The sequence below is a fragment of the Camelina sativa genome, chromosome 3 (genome assembly GCF_000633955.1).
Source record: "Camelina sativa cultivar DH55 chromosome 3, Cs, whole genome shotgun sequence".
NCBI lineage: Eukaryota > Viridiplantae > Streptophyta > Magnoliopsida > Brassicales > Brassicaceae > Camelina > Camelina sativa.
In genome coordinates, this window is record NC_025687.1 from 24662346 (window position 1) to 24687258 (window position 24913).

A 24913-nucleotide genomic window follows, 5' to 3' on the forward strand; every position below is an offset into this window, starting at 1 on the left:
ATGGATCCACAGGTCGTCGACGATAAGAAATCTCAAGAGCCTAATCTGAAGCGTCATAAGCGGGAGGAGAAGTGCGAAGAGATATCGTCGTCCAGCGACTCGACGTGTAGTTTTGATAACCATAAACGAGATTTTATTAGAAATTATTCAACCAAAATGAATCAATGTTTGTAAATAAACAAAGATTCAGTTCCCAAGCTTACAAGAGTTTGATAAAGAAGAAACCACTCCAATAAGCAAGAGCAACAACACCGATACAGAGAAAAGAGAGAGACGATTACAAATTCAACTTTCTTAACAAATTTCGTAATAATCCAAAACGATGACTCTTCACTCTTCTTTAAGCTTCTTCCTACCTCACTCTGATCATGTGCTCACTCCATTCCAAAAACACCAACATTACGTGTCATTATTCCACTGAAGAAACGTGTCACCACCTTATTCACTCTTTATACTTTATTAAACAAACCTCCAAAAACTCCTTTATTCGCATAATACCCTCCAATTTATTCAACTAACTTATCTGGGAATTTCCTGTAACAAAACTCCCCCTTTCAAAGAACCTTGTCCTCAAGGTCGAAAGGATGGGTAGCGCCTCTGCAAATCGAACAGGAACTCCCAGGTAGCGTCTTCCTCCTCTTCATTAGTCCATTTAACCAAAACCTTAGTCACAGCTCGGCCCTGGCATTTGACCATTTTCCTTTCGAGAATCTTCTCCGGTTCCTTGACAAACACATCACTCACTAAAGTAGGTAACTTAGTCGAAGTATGGAAGTTTCCCACCAGCACTTTAAGTTGAGAGACATGAAAGACTGGATGCACCAGAGATCCCTGCGGCAACTGCAGCTTATACGCAACCTTTCCACAACGATCGATCACCTTATACGGACCATAATACTTTGGAGCCAGCTTATCATTTCCCCGCATCACCACTGACTGTTGTCTGTACGGTTGCAGCTTCACAAACACATAATCTTCAATTTCAAAACTCCTCTCTGAATGATGCTTATCAGCAAATTCCTTCATCCGGTTTTGAGCTCGCATCAGATGAAACTTCAACAGCAAAATCATGTTCTCACGTTCCTGCAAATTGCGAGCTACCGACTCCACTTTAGACTCCCCCGGTAAATATGGTAGATGAATGGGAGGTTGTCTACCATATACCACTTCAAATGGTGACACTTGGGTAGCAGAATGATACGTGGTATTGTACCAGAACTCCGCCAAAGGTAACCATTTGCTCCATTCCTACGGTCGATCACTCCTCATGCAACGCAGATACGTTTCCAAACACCGGTTCACCACCTCTGTTTGTCCATCGCTTTGAGGGTGATACGCACTAGAACACTGCAATGCCACTCCCTGCAAAGTGAACAACTCCTTCTAGAAACTGCTTAAAAATACGGTGTCACGATCACTGACAATGGACTGAGGGCATCCGTGAAGCTTAAAGATGTTATCCATGAAAGCCTGAGCCACTGTAAGTGCCGAATAAGGATGAGGTAAAGCAATGAAGTGTGCCGCCTTACTCAACCTGTTAACAACCACCAAAATAACTGACTTCCCCGCAGAGACTGGTAGCCCTCAACAAAGTCCATCGAAATGTCTGACCAAACGGCTTCCGAAATAGGAAGAGGTTGTAACAGCCTAGGTGAAGCCACAGTCTCGTACTTGCATCTCTGACACACTTCACAACTCCGAATAAACTCCTGGATATTTTTAGACATTCCCTTCCAGTAAAACAAGCCTTTGATGTGATGATGGGTTGCGTCTCGCCCCGAATGACCACCACTGCCAGAACAATGAAGCCATTGCAGTATCTTTTCCCTTACTCCACCCGTTGCAGGGATTACGATCTTATTCTTTCTCCGCAAAATGCCCTGCTCCCAAGAATAGTGTTTCCGTGAATTTCCATCCTTCTTTAGGTCGTCAATCACTGCTTTAAGGTCACCATCTTCCCCATACTGCTGTTGTATGGTCTGTAATAAGTCACATTCAACCACCGTCATGGCCATGTGCAAAATCTTCGAACCCTCCATGCGAGACAATGCGTCTGCAGCTAAGTTCTCCTTACCTTCCTTATACTGGATCTCGTAGTCAAATTCTAAGAGCTTAGGCAACCACTGCTGCTGAATAGGTGTGTTCAACTGCTGCTCAATGAGGTACTTAAGGCTGCGTTGATCAGTTTTGATTACAAAATGACTTGTTAACAGATAATGTCGCCACTTCTGCACCGCAAACACTACTGCCAACAGTTTTTTTCGTAAATGGAGAGGTGTAACTGCTTCCCCTTTAAGTGACGGCTTATGTAGGCCAGCGGATGACCGTCTTGCATCAGCACAGCCCCTATCCCCTGCGAGCAAGCATCAGTTTCCACCACAAAAGGTCTGTCAAAACGTGGTAACAACAACACTAATGCTTCACACAAAGCTTTCTTCAAACTGTTGAATGCACTATGCGCCTCATCCGACCACACAAACGCTTCTTTCTTAGTCAATGCTGTTAATGGTCGTGCTATCGAACCAAAATTTTGAACAAAACACCTATAGTAACCAGCTAAGCCCAGGAATCCACGAAGCTGTTTAAGAGTAACAGGAACTGGCCAAGCGGACACTGCTGCAACCTTACTAGGATCAGTCGACACCCCCTTGCCTTCAATGTAGTGCCCCAAATATTCGACCTTGTCAACCGCGAAATTACACTTGCTTCTCTTAGCAAACAGATGATTCTCCTCCATCAACTGAAACACTGTTCGCAAATGAGTTATATGCTCCTCCATTGTTGCACTATAGACAAGGATGTCATCAAAGAAGATAAACACAAACTTCCTTAGATAAGGTTTGAACACCGAATTCATTAAGTTCTGGAACATAGCAGGAGCGTTCGTAAGGCCTAACGGCATCACCAGATATTCATAGTGGCCACTATGCGTCTTGAAAGCCGTCTTATACACGTCTTCAGTCTCCATTCGCACCTGGTGATAACCAGCCCTTAAATTGATCTTCGAGTAAATACTAGACCCACCCAGTTCATCCAACAGGTCCTCAATCAATGGAATGGGGAACCTATCCTTCACAGTTTGCTCATTCAACCCCCTATAATACACACACAATCTCCAAGTACCATCTTTCTTTTTCACCAATACCACTGGAGATGCATATGGGCTAGAGCATCCCTGAATGATTCATGCTTTAAGCATTTCTCCAACCAACTGATCTATTTCATTCTTCTGTTGCACCGCGTAACGATAAGGACGCTTATTCACCGGGTCCACACCTTCCTTAAGAGGAATCTTGTGGTTATGATTCTTCCTGAAAGGTGGTAGTGTCGTCGGCTCCTTGAACAATTTGTCAAACTCCTGGATTACTACTTCAATCTCACTCACTTCTTCATGTTGTTGTCTATCACTTGCCACCATACCCAAACTCATTTCATCCAACTGTCCTGCCGCAGTGGTGTAGATCATGGATATTTGTGCCTCACTCTCCCGTATCTTCTTAATTTTTTAGCATGTATCTCCCTGACCGACCCCGATTTAATGCCGTGAAGCATTACATGGTCTCTTCCATACTTGAAACTCATCTCCAATTTGTTAAACTCCCATGATATGACTCCCAGAGTTTGTAACCACTGAATACCGAGTACCATATCACAACCACCTAGCGGAATCAGCATGAAATCGTCAGTGAAAGTCGTATTTTGCAGCTTCCACTGAAACCCATTGACTGCTCCACTCACGTCTAACCTTCTACCATCAGCCACCATCACACGAGACATCAAAGAAATATCAACTGCACAACCTAACTTTTCTGCAGATCTAGGATCCATGAAGTTATGAGTGGATCCCGAATCTATCAGCATAAAGATTAACTTCTTCCTGTAAGTACCTTTAACCCTCATTGTATCATACTCTTGAACACCCGAAACTGCACTTACTGATACACGAGGAGTAACTCGCCCTTCAACATCAATCTCGTCTTCCTCGGAGTCAGACTCGTCTCCATCTCCTACCTCAATCAGAAACAGCTGCTGTTTTTTGTGCTTCAAGTAGTGATCCGGTGTATACTTTTCATCACAGAAGTAACAAAGGCCCTTAGCTCTCCTTTCACTCATCTCAGCATTGGACAAAAACTTCTTAGCACCCAAGTTATCCCCATTATCTCCCGCCTTCTTCTCTGAGTGATACTCCTTCTTTGGCGCAGCGCCCAGCAAACCTTTGTTGTTATAATTCTGCCCCCTGGAAGTTTACTCACCAAACTACTCGGTTGATTAGTCTTGCAGGGATGAGCTTTCTCATAAAGCCTACCCAGCATCAAGAAGTGATGAACAGTTTGCGGCTGAAACATCCTGACATGCATTTATGTGTCCACTCGGAGCCCTGCAAGATAAGCGCTTACCAAGTAATCTTCTGAAATGTTCACCCTCATACGCAATAGCTCAAATTTTTGATGATAGTCGACTATGCCATCAGTCTTATGTAAACGTTTGACCTCAGCTATCGGATCCTCCAACACATCATCAAACCCCTCCTTAAGCTTCATCTTGTACGAATCCCAATCTCGAAGCAAATGGTAGTAAAGATTCGACTGTACCAACGCCTTGTGCCAGTGCGCGGCATGACCGTCAAAATGCACCGCTGCAGTTCTTATCTTCCTCGACTGTGGTGTATTATCTAGCTCAAAAAATTATGCGACCTTGAACAACCATTCCTTAACTCCACTACCATCAAACCGGGGAAAATCGAGCTTACCGAGTCGAGTTAAACCACCATGGGACTCCGGAGACTTGTCTCGTTCATCTTCCACACACTTCCTCGTCTCCGCTCCAACATTCTGAGAAGTCGAAGCCCGTGGTGGACTCAGATCTCGCACCAGATCAACTTGAACCGGCTCCTTACCCAAATCCTTGGAACTCGACAACAAGCGAATCGCTGTGAACATTTCCTCGATATTCTTGTCGATTTTTCTGTTTTGATCCATCAGCTTCTCCTCCAGTGCCTCAGTTTTCGAAATCACACGGCAGATCTGAGAACTGAGCTCTTCCTCCGTCTCGTGAACTACAACTCCAGCTTCGCGAGCCACCGTCTCCTTCAGAATCGACTGCGAACGATTTTCCGCCATACATCCGAGGTCGTTTAGCTCTGATACCTTTGATAACGATAAACGAGATTTTATTAGAAATTATTCAACCAAAATGAATCAATGTTTGTAAATAAACAAAGATTCAGTTCCCAAGCTTACAAGAGTTTGATAAACAAGAAACCACTCCAATAAGCAAGAGCAACAACACTGATACAGAGAAAAGAGAGACGATTACAAAATCAACTTTCTTAACAAATTTCGTAATAATCCAAAACGATGACTCTTCACTCTTCTTTAAGCTTCTTCCTACCTCACTCTGATCACGTGCTCACTCCATTCCAAAAACACCGACATTACGTGTCATTATTCCACTGAAGAAACGCGTCACCACCTTATTCACTCTTTATACTTTATTAAACAAACCTCCAAAAACTCCTTTATTCGCATAATACCCCCCAATTTATTCAACTAACTCACCTGGGAATTTCCTGTAACAAGTTTCCATTCGGAAGATGAACGATTGGTCAATGAAGAACACAAAAGAAACGGGGTATGTAACAATGATCCAATCTCTCCTCCATCCGCTTCTCTTTTTCTTTGTTTTTTTGTGGGTTGTGTGATTTTGTCTGTGTTTTATTTTTTCACAAAAAAAAAAGGATTACGACTTTGACACCACAAAACAAAGAAACCTTGTGATTCGCTATCCTGTTAACGTCGAGGATAACGACGTTGCTGATGAACCCGAAACCGACGGAGACTTGGTCCACCGGTTATCCAAGATGGCTCTTGAGAAACTCAATGCTGATAATCTGATAAATCTTGAGTTTGTGAAAGCTGTCAAGGCTAATTGGCATTATGGCGGGGAACGCACTTTGTACATCACTTTTGAGGCCAAAGATGCTAATTCTCTAACTGCTGACCCCATATGTTTTCAAGCTACCGTTAGCAACCTTCCATGGAATGTAACGGTCTACCGTCTACCGTGTCAACCGTAAACCATAATCTTTATTAGATTGGTAATTATTTAAGCTATGAAATATTTTTGTTATGTTTATAGTTCTATCTAGCTAGTCTCCATGAATGTCACTGATGCTTCCTCTATCTTCCGTATGTTAAGATGCATATCATCTAACATCTCTTGCTAGTATCGGTTTATAGAATCATCCATCAGTAAGTATGTACAATAAGCTGTCATTGATATGTGTTTTGGAGTAAGAGTTGGTTTTGGTTGTGTTTAGGAGGAGCAACTAGAGGCCAATATGTATGGCTGCATTTTTGTGGGAATCTCCCATTATGTTCATAATTCTTGTAACTATAGGAGGAAATCAAGGGAAATGTCATGGATTATATATACCTCTCATTTTGGTTTAGTTTCAAGTATGTAACATTATCTACCTACTCAGCACAGACCTAACCTCTATCTCAGCAAGTCATCTACTTGAGTACTCATATTTGTTAGGTCCTCTATCTCAGCAAGTCATCTCGCAATAGAAGTTTAATTGTTTACTTAATTGGCTAGCTTTTGAAAAAAAGTCTTTTGGTAGCTTGTATCTTTTATTTGGTTATATATACCTAGCAAGATTTCTACGTTAAGGAACACAGTGATGATGAGCAGACATAACTTGAACTAGTGAGAGCTAATTGGGGGATATACTTTTCAATGTCACGTTCTAAGGCCAAGGACGCTTCTCACAGTGAGATACCTTTCCAAGCTAAACGTTTGTTGCCTACCTTACATGTGAAACTGATAAGAGTAAGGAACAAAATGAAAGGCAAAAGGAGAATTTATCTCTTGCACCCTCGAAAAAAACAAAACTTATCAGCAGCACTGCGACAGCTCCGACTTCCACAGTCAAAATCACAGCTCCAACTGTCCAGATCTCAAGTGAATTAGAATTGGTGAAGAAAGAAGATGGAAAGGCTTCTTCGAAGACTGAAGGAACTAAAGGGTTAATGGGCTCTGTCTTCCACAAACCCATTAAAGAGCCCATTAACGCCAAGACCAACAAGGCTTCCTCAAATCAGCCCAACAGAGAGAAGCCCACTTCGGATCCATCTTCTCCAAAGCTCCAACGGCTAACTCCACCTGTGCACACAGACAAAACAGTCAACAAAGCAAAAGGAACAATGGACCGTACGGAGCCAATACAACTGCAGAACAGATTTCAGTGTTTGGACTCATGTGACTAATGATTGGATTGATGATGTGTCCCTAGAGAAAACCCTAGGACTATAGTGACTATAAAAGAACAAGTGATGTAACCTATCAGGTTAAGGAAATAAAGAGTGAAATGTTTCTTACCTAAAGAGCCGCTGAGCTCAATCTTTATGGTATCAGAGCCATGGATCAAGCTATCCAACTCTACTCACCTCTTGCGTTTCATATCTCAAATTGTGTTACCATGCAACTAACAGAGAAGAACTATCTCCTTTGGAAAACTCAGTTCGAGTCCTTTCTCTCAGGACAAAATCTTCTCGGCTTCGTCAATGGTGCTTTCACTCAACCGCTAGCATCTATACCAGTTCCTGATATCGATGGTCAAGTCGGTTATGTCCCAAATCCTGACTTCCTGTCATGGCATAGAGCAGATGAGGTTGTTCGAGCATGATTGCTTGGATCTCTCTCTGAAGATATTCTTCGTGATGTTGTTCATACCACCACTACAAGAGATCTCTGGTCAGCTCTAGCACAACACGTCAATAAGGTATCAGCTTCACGACTATTTGAACTGCAACATAAGCTTCAAACTATTGAAAAGTTAGACAAGTCGATGGATGATTATCTTAGGGAGATAAAGAGAGTTTGTGAACAACTTGCCTCAATAGGTAGTCCGGTTAGTGAACAAATGAAGATCTTTGCCACTTTGAAAGGTCTAGGTAGAGAATACGAACCTATCAAGACCTCAGTGGAAGGATCCATGGATACTCAACCTTCCCTGACCTTAAATGTTGTGGTCTCACGCCTTACCAGTTACTCTGACCGTCTTGCAAGTTACAATAGTAGTTCAGAGGTTTCTCCACACATGGCTTTCAACACAATTGCCCCAGGTTCCTCAGGATACTACAACAACAACAACAAAGGAAGGGGTAACTCAAGAAATGGTGGTAATCGTGGAAGAAACAACTTTACAACAAAAGGTCGTGGGTTCCATCAGCAAATTTCTCAAGATACAAGTGGACTTACCAAGGTTGTGTCAAATCTGTGGGAAACCAGGTCACCCTGCTTCAAAGTGTTGGCACAGGTTCGATAACAGCTATCAGTTTGACAACCTTCCTCAAGCGTTAGCTGCCCTTCGGATAACATATGTTACTGATCAAAACGGAAGTGAATGGGTGTCTAATACATGTGCAACTTCTCATGTGACTAGTTCTCCTCATCATCTGCACCAATCACAAGCATATGAAGGCAATGAAGCAGTAATGATGGGAGATGGTAGTTTCTTACCAATCACTCATACTAGATCAGCAAGTCTCCCTTCAACCTCTGATAATTTACCTCTTAACGATGTACTTGTCTGTCCTGGTATTGCTAAATCATTGTTATCTGTCTCAAAGCTTACAACCGATTACCCCTGTGGCTTTCAATTTGACTATGATGATGTGCGTATCTATGATAAGGCAACAAGGGGGTTGTTAACAAAGGGCAGACACAGTAATGGGCTGTATACATTGGGAAAGGGAACATACGTGGTGGAGCTTCACTTCAAGTCAATTTCTCGTCAAGACAACAAGCAGCTACTTGCGATATTTGGCATAAGAGATTGGGGTATCCACACATGCAAGTTCTCCAGCAACTATCTGCAATAAAGGCTATTGTTATCAACAATAAAAGCACAACCAAGATCTGTGAAGCTTGTCAACTTGGGAAAAGTGCTAAATTACCTTTTTCTGCTTCAACTTTTGTATCAACTAGATCCGTGGAAAGAATACATTATGATCTATGGGGTCCTTCACCAATAATGTCAGTTCAAGGTTTCAAATATTATGTGATCTTTATTGATAACTACTCAAGATTTTGTTGGCTCTATCCTCTCAAGCTCAAGTCAGATTTTCTACAAACATTCTACGGTTTTCAAGCACTTGTGGAAAATCTATATCAACGCAAGATTGGTACCTTTCAATGTGATGGCGGTGGTGAATTCACTAGCAAGCAGTTTACGGCTCATCTGCATGCAAACGGAATCCGACAGCTCATATCCTGCCCACACACACCACAACAAAACGGGTTAGCTGAAAGAAAGCATAGACATATTGTTGAGTTAGGATTGTCTATGATGTTTGAAGGAAGAGTACCTCAAAAGTACTGGGTAGAAGCATTCTACACGGCTAACTTTCTCATCAATCTTCTGCCTACCTCTGCGTTGAACAAGAATCAGAGTCCTTATGAGGCCTTGACAGGTCGAGCTCCTAACTACACGGCTCTTAGAGTATTTGGCTGTGCTTGTTACCCGATGCTTCGAGACTATGCTACAACAAAATTTGATCCAAGATCTTTAAAATGTGTGTTCTTGGGATATAATGAAAAATATAAAGGATACAGGTGTTTGTTACCTTCCACTGGGCGTGTTTATATCAGCAGACATGTCATTTTCGACGAAGATGTCTTCCCTTTTTCAAACTTGGTTGGTAACTCTCAACGTTGTACTCCTCTCATGGACGTATGGCACAAGAGTTATCCTCAACAAGATCAAAGTACGAATCAGATATAGGAGTCAGTGAAAACAAGTGATGAACAACACAAGAATAATTCACTGTTCTCACCACAGGATTTTCCACCATTACCAAGCACAAGGTCTCAGGCTGTGTCCACTGAAGGAGTAGAGGATAGAACTGAGTGTACGACAGGCTTTGATCCTACTTCTATTGGTAACAATTGTCCTCTCTCTCCCATCAGGACGGATACTCCTCTACAAGACATTGCTAGTTTTGATTCAACAGTGGATCATACTTCTTCTTCAGTGACTCCAACTTGCAGCTCTCCTGTGACTTCAACTCCTTTTTCAACACCTGCAGTCAACAACACACCAGTTCAGATTCAGGTATCCACAATAGGTACTCATGCAATACAAGACTCAGCAATAAAAGACACATCTACCTCAGATGAATCTGGTTCAAGTACTCCAACTCAACTATCAGGTGAATCCTCCACTTCTTCTGTGTCATCTGATCAGTCTCCTCAGGTCTCTGCAAAATCATCACAAGCAGAACCTGTTAAATAAGTTCAACCAACTCACAGAATGACAACGAGGCTAAAAGATGGGATACGAAAGCCGAATCCGAGATATGCTCTATTGTCTCATAAAATATCTCATCCAGAACCAAAAACTGTAGCTGAAGTTCTTAATCATCTTGGTGTGAATGGAGCCATGGGAACAGAAATGGGCAACTGCAAAACAACAAACACTTGGGATTTGACACCTCCTACACCAAATATGAATGTGTTAGGAAGCAAATGGGTGTTTAGAACAAAAAGAAATGCGGATGGATCACTACAGAAACTCAAAGCTCGATTGGTTGCTCAAGGTTTTAATCAAGAAGAGGGAATTGATTACCTGGAAACATATAGTCCTGTGGTTCGCACAGCAATTGTCAGAGCCGTATTGGATATGGCCACCAAAATGGATTGGGACATAAAGCAAATGGACGTTGAACATGCTTTCCTTCACGGAGATCTCACAGAGACAGTGTACATGAAGTAGCCAGCTGGTTTTGTTGATCCTAAAAAGCCAAATCATGTGTGTCGACTGAGAAAATCACTCTACGGGTTAAAAAAAGCCCCGCGAGCTTGGTACGACAAATTCAGCACTTTTTATTGGAGTTTGGATTTACCTGTAGCATACCAGATCCATCTCTGTTCGTCTACAAACGGGATGGAGCAGTCATTGTGCTCTTACTCTATGTGGATGACATGCTCATCACAGGAAACAGCTCCCCGGCTATGACAACCTTCCTAGACTCTCTCAACACTCAGTTCCGCATGAAAGACTTGGGGCAAATGCATTACTTCCTCGGCATTCAGGCTCATTTCCATCCTTTAGGTCTCTTTCTATCTCAACAAAAGTATGCTGAAGATCTGTTGATTGTTGCAGCTATGAGTGAGTGCTCTCCTGTTGCCACACCCTTGCCTGAACAACTAGAAAACACAAGAGCTAAGAACAAGGAACCATTCACAAATCCATCATATTTTCGAAGCCTGGCAGGAAAGCTACAATACCTGACACTTACAAGACCCGACATTCAATTTGCGGTGAACTTTGTGTGTCAAAAGATGCATGCTCCGACGTTTGCTGATTTCCATCTTCTCAAACGGATCATGCGTTACATAAAAGGTACAGTCACAATGGGGCTTAACTTTAACAAGAACACAAGTATTACCTTAAGGGTTTACAGTGACAGTGACCATGGTGGGTGTGCGGAAACAAGCAGATCAACTGGCGGATATTGTTCTTACCTTGGTACCAATCTGATCTCCTGGGCATCTCAGAAACAGGATTTTGTGGCTCGAAGCTCCACTGAAGCCGAGTACAGAGCGATGTCCGACGCAGCTGCTGAGATCTCCTGGATCTGTAACATTCTTAAAGAGCTGGGAATTCCTCAGTATCAACCTCCAGAGTTATACTGTGACAACTTATCCGCTGTGTACCTCACTGCAAATCCTGCATTTCATAAAAGGAGTAAACACTTCTCGAATCACTATCACTATGTGAGAGAGAAGGTTGCTCTTGGAACAGTTTTGGTGAAGCACATACATGGTCATCAGCAGATCGCAGATATCTTCACGAAGTTGCTCCCTCTCCGACCATTCAACGAACTCCGATACAAACTCGGTGTGGTCCTCCCTCCCACACAAAGTTTACGGGGGAGTATCAGCAGCACTCCGACAGCTACGACTTCCACAGTCAAGATCGCAGCTCCGACTGTCAAGATCTCAAGTGAATTAGAATCGGTGAAGAAAGAAGATGGAAAGGCTTCTTCGAAGACTGAAGGAACTAAAGGGTTAATGGGCTCTGTCTTCCACAAACCCATTAAAGAGCCCATTAACGCCAAGACCAACAAGGCTTCCTCAAATCAGCCCAACAGAGAGAAGCCCACTTCGGATCCATCTTCTCCAAAGCTCTAATGGCTAACTCCACCTGTGCACACAAACAAAACAGTCAACAAAGCAAAAGGAACGATGGACCGTACGGAGCCAATACAACTGCAGAACAGATTTCAGTGTTTGGATTCATGTGACTAATGATTGGATTGATAATGTGTCCCTAGAAAAAACCCTAAGACTATAGTGACTATAAAAGAACAAGTGATGTAACCTATCAGATTAAAGAAATAAAGAGTGAAATGTTTCTTACCTAAAAAACCGCTGAGCTCAATCTTTAGCTTCCCCTACTGTCTCTCTCACTAGAGACTTATTTAATAAAAAAGAGAATACTAGAAATGTAAAACTCCGACAATCAATCTCTCAGTATATAAATCCCTAATTTATCTTGCGACATGATACAAGGGTCTACGATGTTAAACCTATACCATGATTGTTAGATATATAGGTTAGGTCTGTGCTGAGTAGTGGCCATTAATGTAGGAGCAAAGACATTAAAACGTTACTGATCACCTATCTCTCATGTTGGTCATAGTATCATCAAGTGTTGAAATGTATTTAGCCAAGTTTTGATTATATACTTTTCTGATCATGGCATTTTTTTTCCTTCATTATGACAATTTCTAGAATAATGCTAATTTTTAAATGATTCCAACTATGTCGTGCTATGCATAATGCATTGTTATGGATTATGGATGAAAGCCGTTACTGCTTTGAAGCCAAATAAGCTTTTTAAATTAATCATCACCTTCATCGTGGTCAATGTTGCTGCTTCACATGGAAACGATTGAAAACTTGAGAATGTTCAATATTAAAGAAAAATCGATAAAATCAAAGCGGAAACAGTTGACTTGTCTTATTAAATTTGATGTCACACCAACTAACTAAACTCCACAGTCCACACACAGCTGCCCAAAAAGCCGACCTTTTAGGGGATCCCTCCACTACTTTCTTCTTCCCCAACCTTTTTCATGATTCTTCTTCTGCAATTCAAGTTTCCAATAAATCAAATCTCACAAAATCATTGCTTGATGAAACAAGTTCGTTGCTGAATTGATTATACAGTACTCGCTCTTCTTGTAGTATATAAACAAACCCACCCAAAAAAAAAAAAAATCAAACCTTTGCATATATTTCTCTGTTTTATTTTCTTGATTCTCTGCAAAAAATTTCAGGAAAGTTTCCATCTTTGGTCTCTGGGTCGTGATATTTTGAGCTGATCTAAGCTATATCAGAGACGAGAAAGCAATGGGAAACTGCTTAGCCAAGAAATACGGATTGGTGATGAAACCACAACAAAACGGTGAGATCGAGAACAGAGGAAGGAGTAGTAACCACCAAGATCCGCCTGAGAAACCCACCGGAACGAATCAACCACCGCCGTGGCGTAATCCGCCGAAGAAACACACTGGTGGTGCTGCTGCTTCTATACTCGAGAAGCCGTACGAAGACGTGAAACTCTTGTACACGCTGAGCAAAGAACTGGGTCGAGGCCAGTTCGGGGTAACGTATCTGTGCACGGAGAAGTCGACGGGGAAGAGATTCGCTTGCAAGTCGATTTCGAAGAAGAAACTGGTGACTAAAGCTGATAAAGAGGATATGAGGAGAGAGATTCAGATCATGCAGCATTTGAGTGGACAGCCTAACATTGTTGAGTTTAAAGGCGCTTACGAAGACGAGAAAGCTGTGAACTTGGTGATGGAGCTTTGTGCTGGTGGCGAATTGTTCGATAGGATTCTAGCCAAGGGACATTACAGTGAGAGAGCAGCTGCTTCTGTTTGTAGACAGATTGTGAATGTTGTCAACATTTGTCATTTCATGGGTGTGATGCATAGAGACTTAAAGCCTGAGAATTTCTTGTTGTCTAGCAAAGATGACAAGGCTCTTATCAAAGCCACTGATTTCGGTTTATCAGTCTTTATCCAAGAAGGTATATATATTATTACATCTTTTGTTGAGAATTGATGAAAGGAAGAGATTGTTGTTGAATGAGTCATGTTGGGTTTGTTTTTTGCAGGGAGAGTGTATAAAGATATAGTTGGGAGTGCATATTATGTTGCTCCTGAAGTTTTGAAGCGTAGATACGGTAAAGAAATCGATATATGGAGTGCTGGAGTTATACTCTACATTCTACTTAGCGGTGTACCTCCATTTTGGGCTGGTAATAAGATACTGTTATCGTCTTTTTTTAGTTTCATGTTATATATTTGAGAAGAGTGTAGTTGGTGATGTATATATGAGTATGGTTTTGTTGGCTTTTGGGAATGTAGAAACGGAGAAAGGGATATTTGATGCTATATTGGAAGGTGAAATCGACTTTGATACCCAACCTTGGCCTTCTATTTCCACTAGTGCTAAGGATTTGGTACGTAAAATNCGGGGTAACGTATCTGTGCACGGAGAAGTCGACGGGGAAGAGATTCGCTTGCAAGTCGATTTCGAAGAAGAAACTGGTGACTAAAGCTGATAAAGAGGATATGAGGAGAGAGATTCAGATCATGCAGCATCTGAGTGGACAACCTAACATTGTTGAGTTTAAAGGAGCTTACGAAGACGAGAAAGCTGTGAACTTGGTGATGGAGCTTTGTGCTGGTGGAGAATTGTTCGATAGGATTCTAGCCAAGGGACATTACAGTGAGAGAGCAGCTGCTTCTGTTTGTAGACAGATTGTGAATGTTGTCAACATTTGTCATTTCATGGGTGTGATGCATAGAGACTTAAAGCCTGAGAATTTCTTGTTGTCTAGCAAAGATGACAAGGCTCTTATCAAAGCCACTGATTTCGGTTTATCAGTCTTTATCCAAGAAGGTATATATATTATTACATCTTTTGTTGAGAATTGATGAAAGGAAGAGATTGTTGTTGAATGAGTCATGTTGGGTTTGTTTTTTGCAGGGAGAGTGTATAAAGATATAGTTGGGAGTGCATATTATGTTGCTCCTGAAGTTTTGAAGCGTAGATACGGTAAAGAAATCGATATATGGAGTGCTGGAGTTATACTCTACATTCTACTTAGCGGTGTACCTCCATTTTGGGCTGGTAATAAGATACTGTTATCGTCTTTTTTTAGTTTCATGTTATATATTTGAGAAGAGTGTAGTTGGTGATGTATATATGAGTATGGTTTTGTTGGCTTTTGGGAATGTAGAAACGGAGAAAGGGATATTTGATGCTATATTGGAAGGTGAAATCGACTTTGATACCCAACCTTGGCCTTCTATTTCCACTAGTGCTAAGGATTTGGTACGTAAAATGTTGACTCAAGATCCTAAAAGACGGGTTTCTGCTGCTGAAGTTCTTCGTAAGTACAACGATCTTTTTCCACAGAGATTTACCTTTCTTAGTTATGATAACTTGAATGTTGAAAATGTGGTGGTTGGTTTGCCTTTTTTGCAGAGCATCCATGGCTAAGAGAAGGTGGAGAAGCATCGGANTTGAGTGGACAGCCTAACATTGTTGAGTTTAAAGGCGCTTACGAAGACGAGAAAGCTGTGAACTTGGTGATGGAGCTTTGTGCTGGTGGCGAATTGTTCGATAGGATTCTAGCCAAGGGACATTACAGTGAGAGAGCAGCTGCTTCTGTTTGTAGACAGATTGTGAATGTTGTCAACATTTGTCATTTCATGGGTGTGATGCATAGAGACTTAAAGCCTGAGAATTTCTTGTTGTCTAGCAAAGATGACAAGGCTCTTATCAAAGCCACTGATTTCGGTTTATCAGTCTTTATCCAAGAAGGTATATATATTATTACATCTTTTGTTGAGAATTGATGAAAGGAAGAGATTGTTGTTGAATGAGTCATGTTGGGTTTGTTTTTTGCAGGGAGAGTGTATAAAGATATAGTTGGGAGTGCATATTATGTTGCTCCTGAAGTTTTGAAGCGTAGATACGGTAAAGAAATCGATATATGGAGTGCTGGAGTTATACTCTACATTCTACTTAGCGGTGTACCTCCATTTTGGGCTGGTAATAAGATACTGTTATCGTCTTTTTTTAGTTTCATGTTATATATTTGAGAAGAGTGTAGTTGGTGATGTATATATGAGTATGGTTTTGTTGGCTTTTGGGAATGTAGAAACGGAGAAAGGGATATTTGATGCTATATTGGAAGGTGAAATCGACTTTGATACCCAACCTTGGCCTTCTATTTCCACTAGTGCTAAGGATTTGGTACGTAAAATGTTGACTCAAGATCCTAAAAGACGGGTTTCTGCTGCTGAAGTTCTTCGTAAGTACAACGATCTTTTTCCACAGAGATTTACCTTTCTTAGTTATGATAACTTGAATGTTGAAAATGTGGTGGTTGGTTTGCCTTTTTTGCAGAGCATCCATGGCTAAGAGAAGGTGGAGAAGCATCGGATAAACCTATTGATAGTGCTGTTCTCTCAAGGATGAAACAATTTAGAGCGATGAATAAGCTAAAGAAACTTGCTTTAAAGGTTTAGATCCAAGATTTGATGCATTGTTGCTAAATTCTGACAGACCTTTTGTGTTTTTTTGCTTCTTACTGCTTAAATTTTGAAACAGGTGATTGCGGAGAATATTGACACGGAAGAGATACAAGGCTTGAAGGCGATGTTTGCTAATATAGATACAGACAATAGTGGTACAATCACATATGAAGAATTGAAAGAAGGATTAGCCAAGTTGGGATCAAAACTCACTGAAGCCGAAGTGAAACAGCTCATGGATGCTGTAAGTTTGGATTAAGATAAAGATATTTCATTTTCCTTGGATGTTTAAAAAGTTCATATTCGAGTTTTATGTGATTCAGGCTGATGTTGATGGAAACGGGTCGATAGATTACATCGAGTTTATTACTGCAACGATGCATAGACATAGGCTTGAAAGTAATGAAAGCCTCTACAAAGCCTTCCAACATTTTGACAAAGATGGGAGTGGGTGAGTGATCTTTTTATTTGTTTTTGATACGAACGGTAAATAGGTTTGTAAGGATGATGGATGAGACTTTTTGTTGGAATTGTGTTTGTTAGATATATTACGATAGACGAGCTAGAGGCTGCTTTGAAGGAATATGGAATGGGAGATGATGCTACAATCAAAGAGATTTTGTCTGATGTTGACTCCGATAATGTAAAGCCAAAAAAGTTCTTCACTCATACGTTTTTGTTTTCAATCTCTAACCTCAAATTATATTTCTTGTTACAGGACGGTAAAATCAACTATGACGAGTTTTGTGCTATGNGTTGAGAATTGATGAAAGGAAGAGATTGTTGTTGAATGAGTCATGTTGGGTTTGTTTTTTGCAGGGAGAGTGTATAAAGATATAGTTGGGAGTGCATATTATGTTGCTCCTGAAGTTTTGAAGCGTAGATACGGTAAAGAANCACATTTTACACTTCTTCTATGTCGGAATCGAAGCCAAAAAGACAAAGAGTTGTATTATTTGTTCAGGCAGTTTAGGGAGGGCTATTCGTTGGAAAAAGAGATTTGTTTCATTTCTTTTGAGGTTTTGGTTTCGTACTGTTAAACTGGTTGGTTATCTCATTAGTTTGTAAGGACCAATATAAGTATATAACAAAGGAATATAGCACAATTTAAGCATATTACATTACATGTAGTGGATCACATAAACTGGATGTATTTTAAATTAATACTGTTTTTTTCTCCCAGTCCAATCTTTCTGGAGGATCAGATTTGCTAATATGTCACAAGAGCTAACAAAACTACTGATCAGTCTTGAGACTTGAGGTCCATTTCTACTTGATGAATGGTCCACTGCATATTTTCCAGTTTCTGCAAAACATGAAAGCTCTCATCATAATTTTGCGTTATTGCATTCCCACAAGTCAAATCAACTCCAGAAGGTGAAATGACGTAATTGATGGCTTGCTTATACCTTAACAATGTCATGGTACTGTCTGGCAATTGTATCAAAATGTGGATCCACTCCTTGATATTCTCTAAGCCGTGTAACCTGTGCGTCATTTTGCAGGCTCGATTAATTAACCGGGAGTAAGATGCCAATGAAGACAGAAAAACAGGGTTTAGAGCTAAGCAATGGAAGAGAGGATAAAGACACAAACCGCTTTGTTGTATGCAGCTGAAGCTTCCTCGGTAGCCTCGACTAGATAATTCCTAAAAAATACAATAAGGGTTGCAGGTGAGAGACGGGGTAATGGGTTCATCAACTTCATGGCAAGAAACATGTCTGGAAAATAAATTTCCGCACCTGATGTTGTGGAGAGCTGATATGGAGTCAGGGGTGTATGTCTCAAGGAGGAGAACATTTTCTAAAACCCTTCAAGTAGAGACAAATAAGATATCTTAACTACTGCAATAGCCTGAAATTTGGATCCTAAACAGTAAAGGATGAGATGATACCTCAATTTGGCATTCATGGTCTCACACCTCTTACACAACCAAGTCTTCTGCATGTCATTCTGTAACAATATAAAGAGTAAGCTAAATGTGAACAGGCAGCAATTCAATCAATTGGGAAACACTGAAACCCTTACATATTTGTGTTGATGTTCTAACTTTAGATCCTTCACAAGCTTTATAAGCACCCCGAGTATTTGTTCCAGGACCTTGTTCAAAATAAAAACAAACAGTAATCAGAACTTACTAGCATTAAGGGCTACAAGGATAATTCACAAACAGTAGCATTGATATACATGTAGAAACTTATCTATAAAACATACTTAGAAAATATCATGTAACAGCCCAGTAACTAGATTTTCGTTTTGCAGACTAAGAGTTTTCTTTTCACCTACATTGTAATATTCTGCAAACTTCCTGTCAGCCGAATAGAGGTCCTCTCGTAGAGCTGCTTCATCCCTTTCAATCTCTTCAATTATAAACTTAACCCTGGAGATGCAAGAAAAAATTGTTACTGATTCATGTTAGAGACCATAAGAGGATAGCTAAGTGTGTGAAAGTCATCTGCTCCTTCAAGACTTCTGGACAAACTTTACAGAGAAACAGAATACCTATCACTAACATAACTTTTTCTCTTTGGGTATGATCCTTTCATCTAAAAAAGGCTTCCATTTGCAGTTTCTTGGCTTATAGCTACAATTTGTTTACATGTATATCAAATTATCAGGATATATCCCTAGAAAGGCCAGTTTGCCATCAGTCTTCACTAAAACAATCAGGTAATCAAGTTTTTCTTTTACATGTCTTTAGCCATAGTTAAACCATAAAGATAAAGCTAACCTTTCTGGGAGCCTAGCACTTGAATTTCTATTTCCTGTGGATGAATCTGTCATAAAATGTAGAACATAAGAAAAATCTGGTCATTATCCGCACCCAGTTTAACATTAAGGACAGGAACAAATGAATTTGGGTAAAGGAACGCAAGACCTCTTTCTCAGTCTGCTAGTAATGAAGATCTTACCCGTGTCATCAACAATGGCATCAGCCAACTTATCACATTTGTCCTTCAATCTACCTTCTATCTCACGGGCAAGAAACATTTGGTAGTCAGCCATGTCCTAAGCAAATTTATTTAAAAGAAAAAAATTAGATACCCAAAGATATCCATAACCCAATCTATCATAAGAGTTAGTGCAAAACTATTTTGCAATCAGCAGATGAAGGCACACAATATAGTCATAAAGAAAGCAATACGAGGCACAGTATGATCTCACATTACCATGGAAATAGTATTTTGGAGCTGAACATAGGATAAATAAGCAGGAGTTATTCCAAGAAAGCGATTTGGCACACCACCAACTACGTCAGTATCAACAGCACTAAGACTAGCCCCACCAGCAACGCTGTTTGCTGAGCTATTCAAATAGTTGACAGAGTTAGAAGTGGAGCTAATCGTAAAACTCGTGGTTGCACTATCAAGAGAGCTTCTTGATAGGATACTCCATTTCTCAATTTCTTCCTCATGGATTTCACCATCATCTGAGATAAGAGGTAGCCTCAGTTTCTGAGCGGCCTCAGCAACCACCAACCTATGCTCTAGAGTCTCATAAACCTGAGGAGAATTCTTTAAACCAAGTTGAGGGTATAGACTCTGAACATCCCGAATCCCACCATGGTTAGCCACTGAAATAGCTTGCTGATACTCTTCTACCATAGCTACAGCTTCACAATAAATAGCCTAAACAAACACACATATCTTGTAAGCTAATGAAACTACAAAATACTCAAAAACCCTAACTCAAATCCTGAAATTGAATGAAATCCAAAAACGATTCTGAAGAGATGAAGGCAAAGGAGAAGAGAAGAAGAGTGTTACCATAGCTTCCAAGTACCGAAGTCTCTCCCGAGACATCTCCTCTCTCGCCTGCAATGTCGGTACAATAACTTTAGAGTCTCACATCACAAAGAGAATAATTAGGAGATTGGGGAAACAAAACCGGAACCCAATCGTCGTAAGAGATGGATTACGTACGAGTTGAAGATCGGAGTAGGCAGATTTGGTAACAAGAGATCCATCGGGAGCTAAGCAGTGACGCTCTAACTGATCGATCAATTGATTGACATCGGCCGGCAGATTCTGAGCCGCGCCTTGCAGTGCCTTCACCATTTGATAAATATAATACGGCGGCGTGACGTTTCCGGCGAGAGATCTGATTCGATATCTACCTCCTTTGCCGCGACTGTTGGTTTAAAAATATACGTCGAGTCTCACTTGATTATTTTATCTTGTCTTCAATAAAATTGGGCAATGCAACCATATTGCTGAAGTAGTAACTGTTAACAATTTTGATATATTCGAGGGAATTTCATATGATTTTTTGTAAAATTCTTTTAAATTCCACAGAAAACATGAGATTTAGATTTCTGTATTTTTAACTAAAAGAATCCTCCAGAATCCTAAAAATTATTAAAATCCTAATCCACAAAATGTTTTGAATAACAGTGGACTTTAAAGTAGATTTTTAAATCATCAGTTCAATAACAATAGATTTTAAAGTAGATTTTTAAATCATCAGTTCAATAACAGTGGATTTTAATAGACTTTTTAAAATTCATGATTGAATAACATAGAATTTGTAAATTTCACACAAATCACTTAAAATGCCAAGTTGAATACACCCTCTTAGTTAAAGCAAAATTTTATCAATCAACCCAATCAGGAAAAAAATTGGGGTTTAGAACACATAACATAATTTAAAATAAACAATTAGACATGAAGTCCTTTAAAAGTTATATTTTCAAATGTTCATATTTTAATTCTTTTTTTTTTCTTCCTAATTTTTATTAATGTTGAGCACTTGAACTGAAGCAAAAGGTTCATAATACAACATGATATAGCTCGGTATGAGAAATATCCTGATTTGTCAGCTGACCATACCAATGTTTCATGTGTCTTCTGAGAACATCGGATGTGATTGCAAATGGGAGCCTCATACTAGTTATGTTTTTTTGTTGTTCCTTTGTCCGGGTGAGGTTAAAGTTAGTAGCATAGCTACATGTATTTATCTCTATTCACATGTAATGTAAGCTCTTTAGGTCTTGTCTGGCTCTACCTAGATGAAAGTCTCATGACTGTAATCTTTACTTAATGAAATGGTGCTTTTAATGTCCAAAAAAAATGAGGTAGGTGAAGGCGAATGGCGTCCAAGTCCAAGTCACTAGTGGTCGGAGAAATGAGGTCCTCTACAACCATATATATATATATGAACTAGCTTCCAAGGGAGGGCCAAAAGGAAGAAGCTAAGAGCATTCCCATCCCACATCCTGTCGGAATATCTTTTAATAAAAAAACAAAAAATAATAAAAAGCTGAGGAAAAAAAGAGACACTACGTTTGGTAGGTGATCCAGGGAGACACTCTTCTGACTCTCTCTCGCTTCTGTGTTACAATCTGATTGGTTTACTTTTTTTAAAAAAATAACTAATTAAATTAGATAATATTATTGTATTAAAAGATTAATAAAATAAATTTGAAATCCCAATTTTAAAGGATGTGGGATGACAATGCTCTAAGCAGTTCTTCTGTAGACATCCAAGGGTCTGACCAAATCCGAATAGAAGAACCATTCTCCACACTCCAACCAAGACCTTTTTCTCATAAGTTCTTGACCTGTCGAGATGCCTTCCAACCATGAGAAAATGCTTTTTGTTTTTCAAACTTTTTAAAAATTATATTTATGAACTAATAATAACATCTTATATCTATGTATACTTCTTTGACTTAAAGCGTCTTCAATCACCTCCAGATTAGTATAACGAAAATCAACTATAGTTAAGACTTAAGATCCCCGGAAAATGCCATTTAGCAAAATTTTGGCTGTTTGCTAACACGTAGTATGAAGATTACTTCTAGTGAGGAAAACTTGAGAGAGGTACTGCGTGTGAAAACTCGACATATTATACTATTTGACTTCATTTAGATCTAGACAAGTTTAGGATCTAGCGATTTTAACTTCGAATACAACAATTTTACTTTCTGTTATTCTATTATCTGTTTCTTGGATCGTGTCATTTGCTGCTTGTGATTTGTGAACTTATTAAGCATTTGCATGTGTTTTTGTTTAATACCCTCTTTGCTCGATAATCCATTATTAATTCCAATAATCATTTTTTGTCCCAGAATTTTTAAGATTTACTTCAAGATCTTCGTTTAACTTCATGCATATATCGTTTAGACAACTATAAAAGCACAAGGTCCAATATACATTTTAACTAATTTTTAAGATATTAAGTTTGTAGCAATTGTTATTGATGTTAAAATGACATTTATATTTGTTTTGATTTCATCAATAAACTTCAATGTTATTCGTTCATCCCTAACACACACTATGTTCTAGTTTTCGCACAAAACACTATTCTAACTTAGTGAATCATATATCTTGACCTTTACAATTACATAACTTTTTCACGATACTACATTCCAAAACAGATGATAACGTTTATCGTCGAAACTTATAACCTAGTTCGACGTATAAAACACCATCAGTGACCAGTGATTATGCTCTCCATTTCTTCGAACCTTTTCGTAATATCAAACCCAAATCAGAAAAAAAAAAAAAAAAAATCTATCCGTATTAAATTCTTGATTCAAATTTCTGAATCATTAATCAACAAACCTAAACAGTGACATTATATTATAAATCCATATTGGAATACCAGTAAAAATACCAAAGTTTAATATAGAAACTAACTAATAACATATATCACGCGTAATTACACAACCCATAGACACAAAACTCACCAACCAAACAACTATGGTTACACTCTCCACAATGCCTCTTATCATAAGCTAAGTAAACGCACTCTCCTCTACAACAAGTCTGCGTGAACGTGCATTTGTTCTTGCATGCGCCGCAGTTATCGTTATCGTAAGCCACATCAGCACACTTGTTGCTACAACACGACATTGTGGAGTTGTATGTTTCTTGACTCTTGCATATCTCCTCGTTCTTATTACAATGATCTGCAGCGTTAGGGTTACGACCGTTTTTCAAGTTCTGCGCCAAGAAACGGCTCACCCTATGAGGCTTCTGCGTAATGAGCGTCTGCGTTTGCGTTTGCATCTGTGTTTCCGTTTTGTTGTTGCTAACATACACTGTAGAGACCAGTACGATGATGGTTATGGCGATTGTAAGAGATATTGCGAAGATGATATTCTTAAGCCCCATGGAAACTTTCGTCGCTATAGAGAGATTTGGGGGGCGTGAAGTATATGTGAAGGGCGAAGGAAGTAGAGTTTATATAAAGTTTGAGGAGTCGTTCTATTTTGTAGTAGCTATACATGTGATGGAAAAGGAGTAGAGTACGTTCAAATAATTCTTCATTAATGTTGAATATTTTTATCACAAAGTCCAAAAATTTTGTAATTAGTTTTCCAAGAATTTGGCCATTTCAAGTTTATATTCAAACAACTATTTTGTTTGGTAGCGTAAGTTTGTACATTTGTTTAGGTCTTGCTTATTATTATTATCTGAGATCCAATTGTGAACGAAGGAAGCAGGAACCATATATGTATACTAATATATATTCTCTTCTTTCCTCTAATCGCTTATAATATTCTCTGTATTATTGGATCAATAACTATATACATATGTTATGCTTCTTGGGTTTCAAGCTTTAATCATATCTTACTGATGCATCTGACAGTAGCCACAAAAAAAAAGAATTGAATGAATGGTTATATAAAACCAAGCACGACGAGTTAGTTTTAGCCATAACATATTGTATCATATATGTTCGTATAATACAAGTTCGTAAGTGTCCATGATTATTCGTATACTCATCATATAACTCATCGTATGTTAAGACTCAATTATAATTACGATAAAAAATATTTAAACTTCTCCCTTATACCATTATTATAATAATCGTAACACTAATATGATCAACTTGATTTAAACATAAATCGCTTGATCAATGAAAAAAAATAAATTGATAAAGCGGTTATTAAGGAAGAGCCGGAATGTGACGTTAAAAGTGTGGCTGGACGAGAAAATAAAGGCATGCTGTATGGCGAAGCAACGTTAATTAAATCCCTAATCGATGGAGACTTTCGTTCCAAGTCTTTGTGCCCTCTCGTACACCGTCGGCCGAATAATAATAACATTACTTTTCACTGAATAATCATTTTATCACTTAACATCGTGGCAGTATATTTTCATTCAGTTAACAATGGTGGGAGATTAATCAACGAGAACTTGCCCACGGTTTTGGTTAAAGAAAACTAATTACAAAATTATGAAAAGTATATGAAAGAAATTAAATTAGGTTTTACTCATGATTAACATATATATATTGCGATCTATGTCTTTAATTTGTGAATTTTTCTTTTGTTT

General features: G+C 39.4%; 4 protein-coding genes across 4 annotated transcripts; 2 read left to right on the plus strand and 2 right to left on the minus strand.

Annotated features, from left to right (window-relative positions):
* LOC104779281 lies at positions 1-6076 on the plus strand. Its single transcript, XM_010503641.1, has 3 exons — positions 1-115; positions 5585-5631; positions 5738-6076. The coding sequence occupies exons 1-3, from the start codon at positions 1-3 to the stop codon at positions 6074-6076; spliced, it is 501 nt and encodes a 166-aa protein (XP_010501943.1).
* On the plus strand, positions 13058-17083 carry LOC104779284 (calcium-dependent protein kinase 33-like). The gene is made up of 6 exons (XM_019243914.1): positions 13058-14107; positions 14195-14338; positions 15326-15478; positions 16501-16616; positions 16705-16872; positions 16952-17083. Exons 1-6 carry the CDS (start codon positions 13426-13428, stop codon positions 17081-17083), a joined length of 1395 nt encoding a protein of 464 aa, XP_019099459.1. The 5' UTR covers positions 13058-13425.
* Positions 17662-20815, minus strand: LOC104777995 (AUGMIN subunit 4). The gene is made up of 12 exons (XM_010502345.2): positions 20552-20815; positions 20396-20443; positions 19799-20257; positions 19541-19637; positions 19360-19405; positions 18915-19008; positions 18657-18728; positions 18523-18581; positions 18371-18439; positions 18225-18276; positions 18038-18115; positions 17662-17934 (listed from the first exon to the last, which is right to left on the minus strand). The coding sequence occupies exons 1-12, from the start codon at positions 20684-20686 to the stop codon at positions 17872-17874; spliced, it is 1272 nt and encodes a 423-aa protein (XP_010500647.1). The 5' UTR covers positions 20687-20815; the 3' UTR covers positions 17662-17871.
* Positions 23158-23764, minus strand: LOC104777996 (stigma-specific STIG1-like protein 3). Its single transcript, XM_010502346.2, has one exon. It carries the CDS (start codon positions 23744-23746, stop codon positions 23282-23284), a length of 465 nt encoding a protein of 154 aa, XP_010500648.1. The 5' UTR covers positions 23747-23764; the 3' UTR covers positions 23158-23281.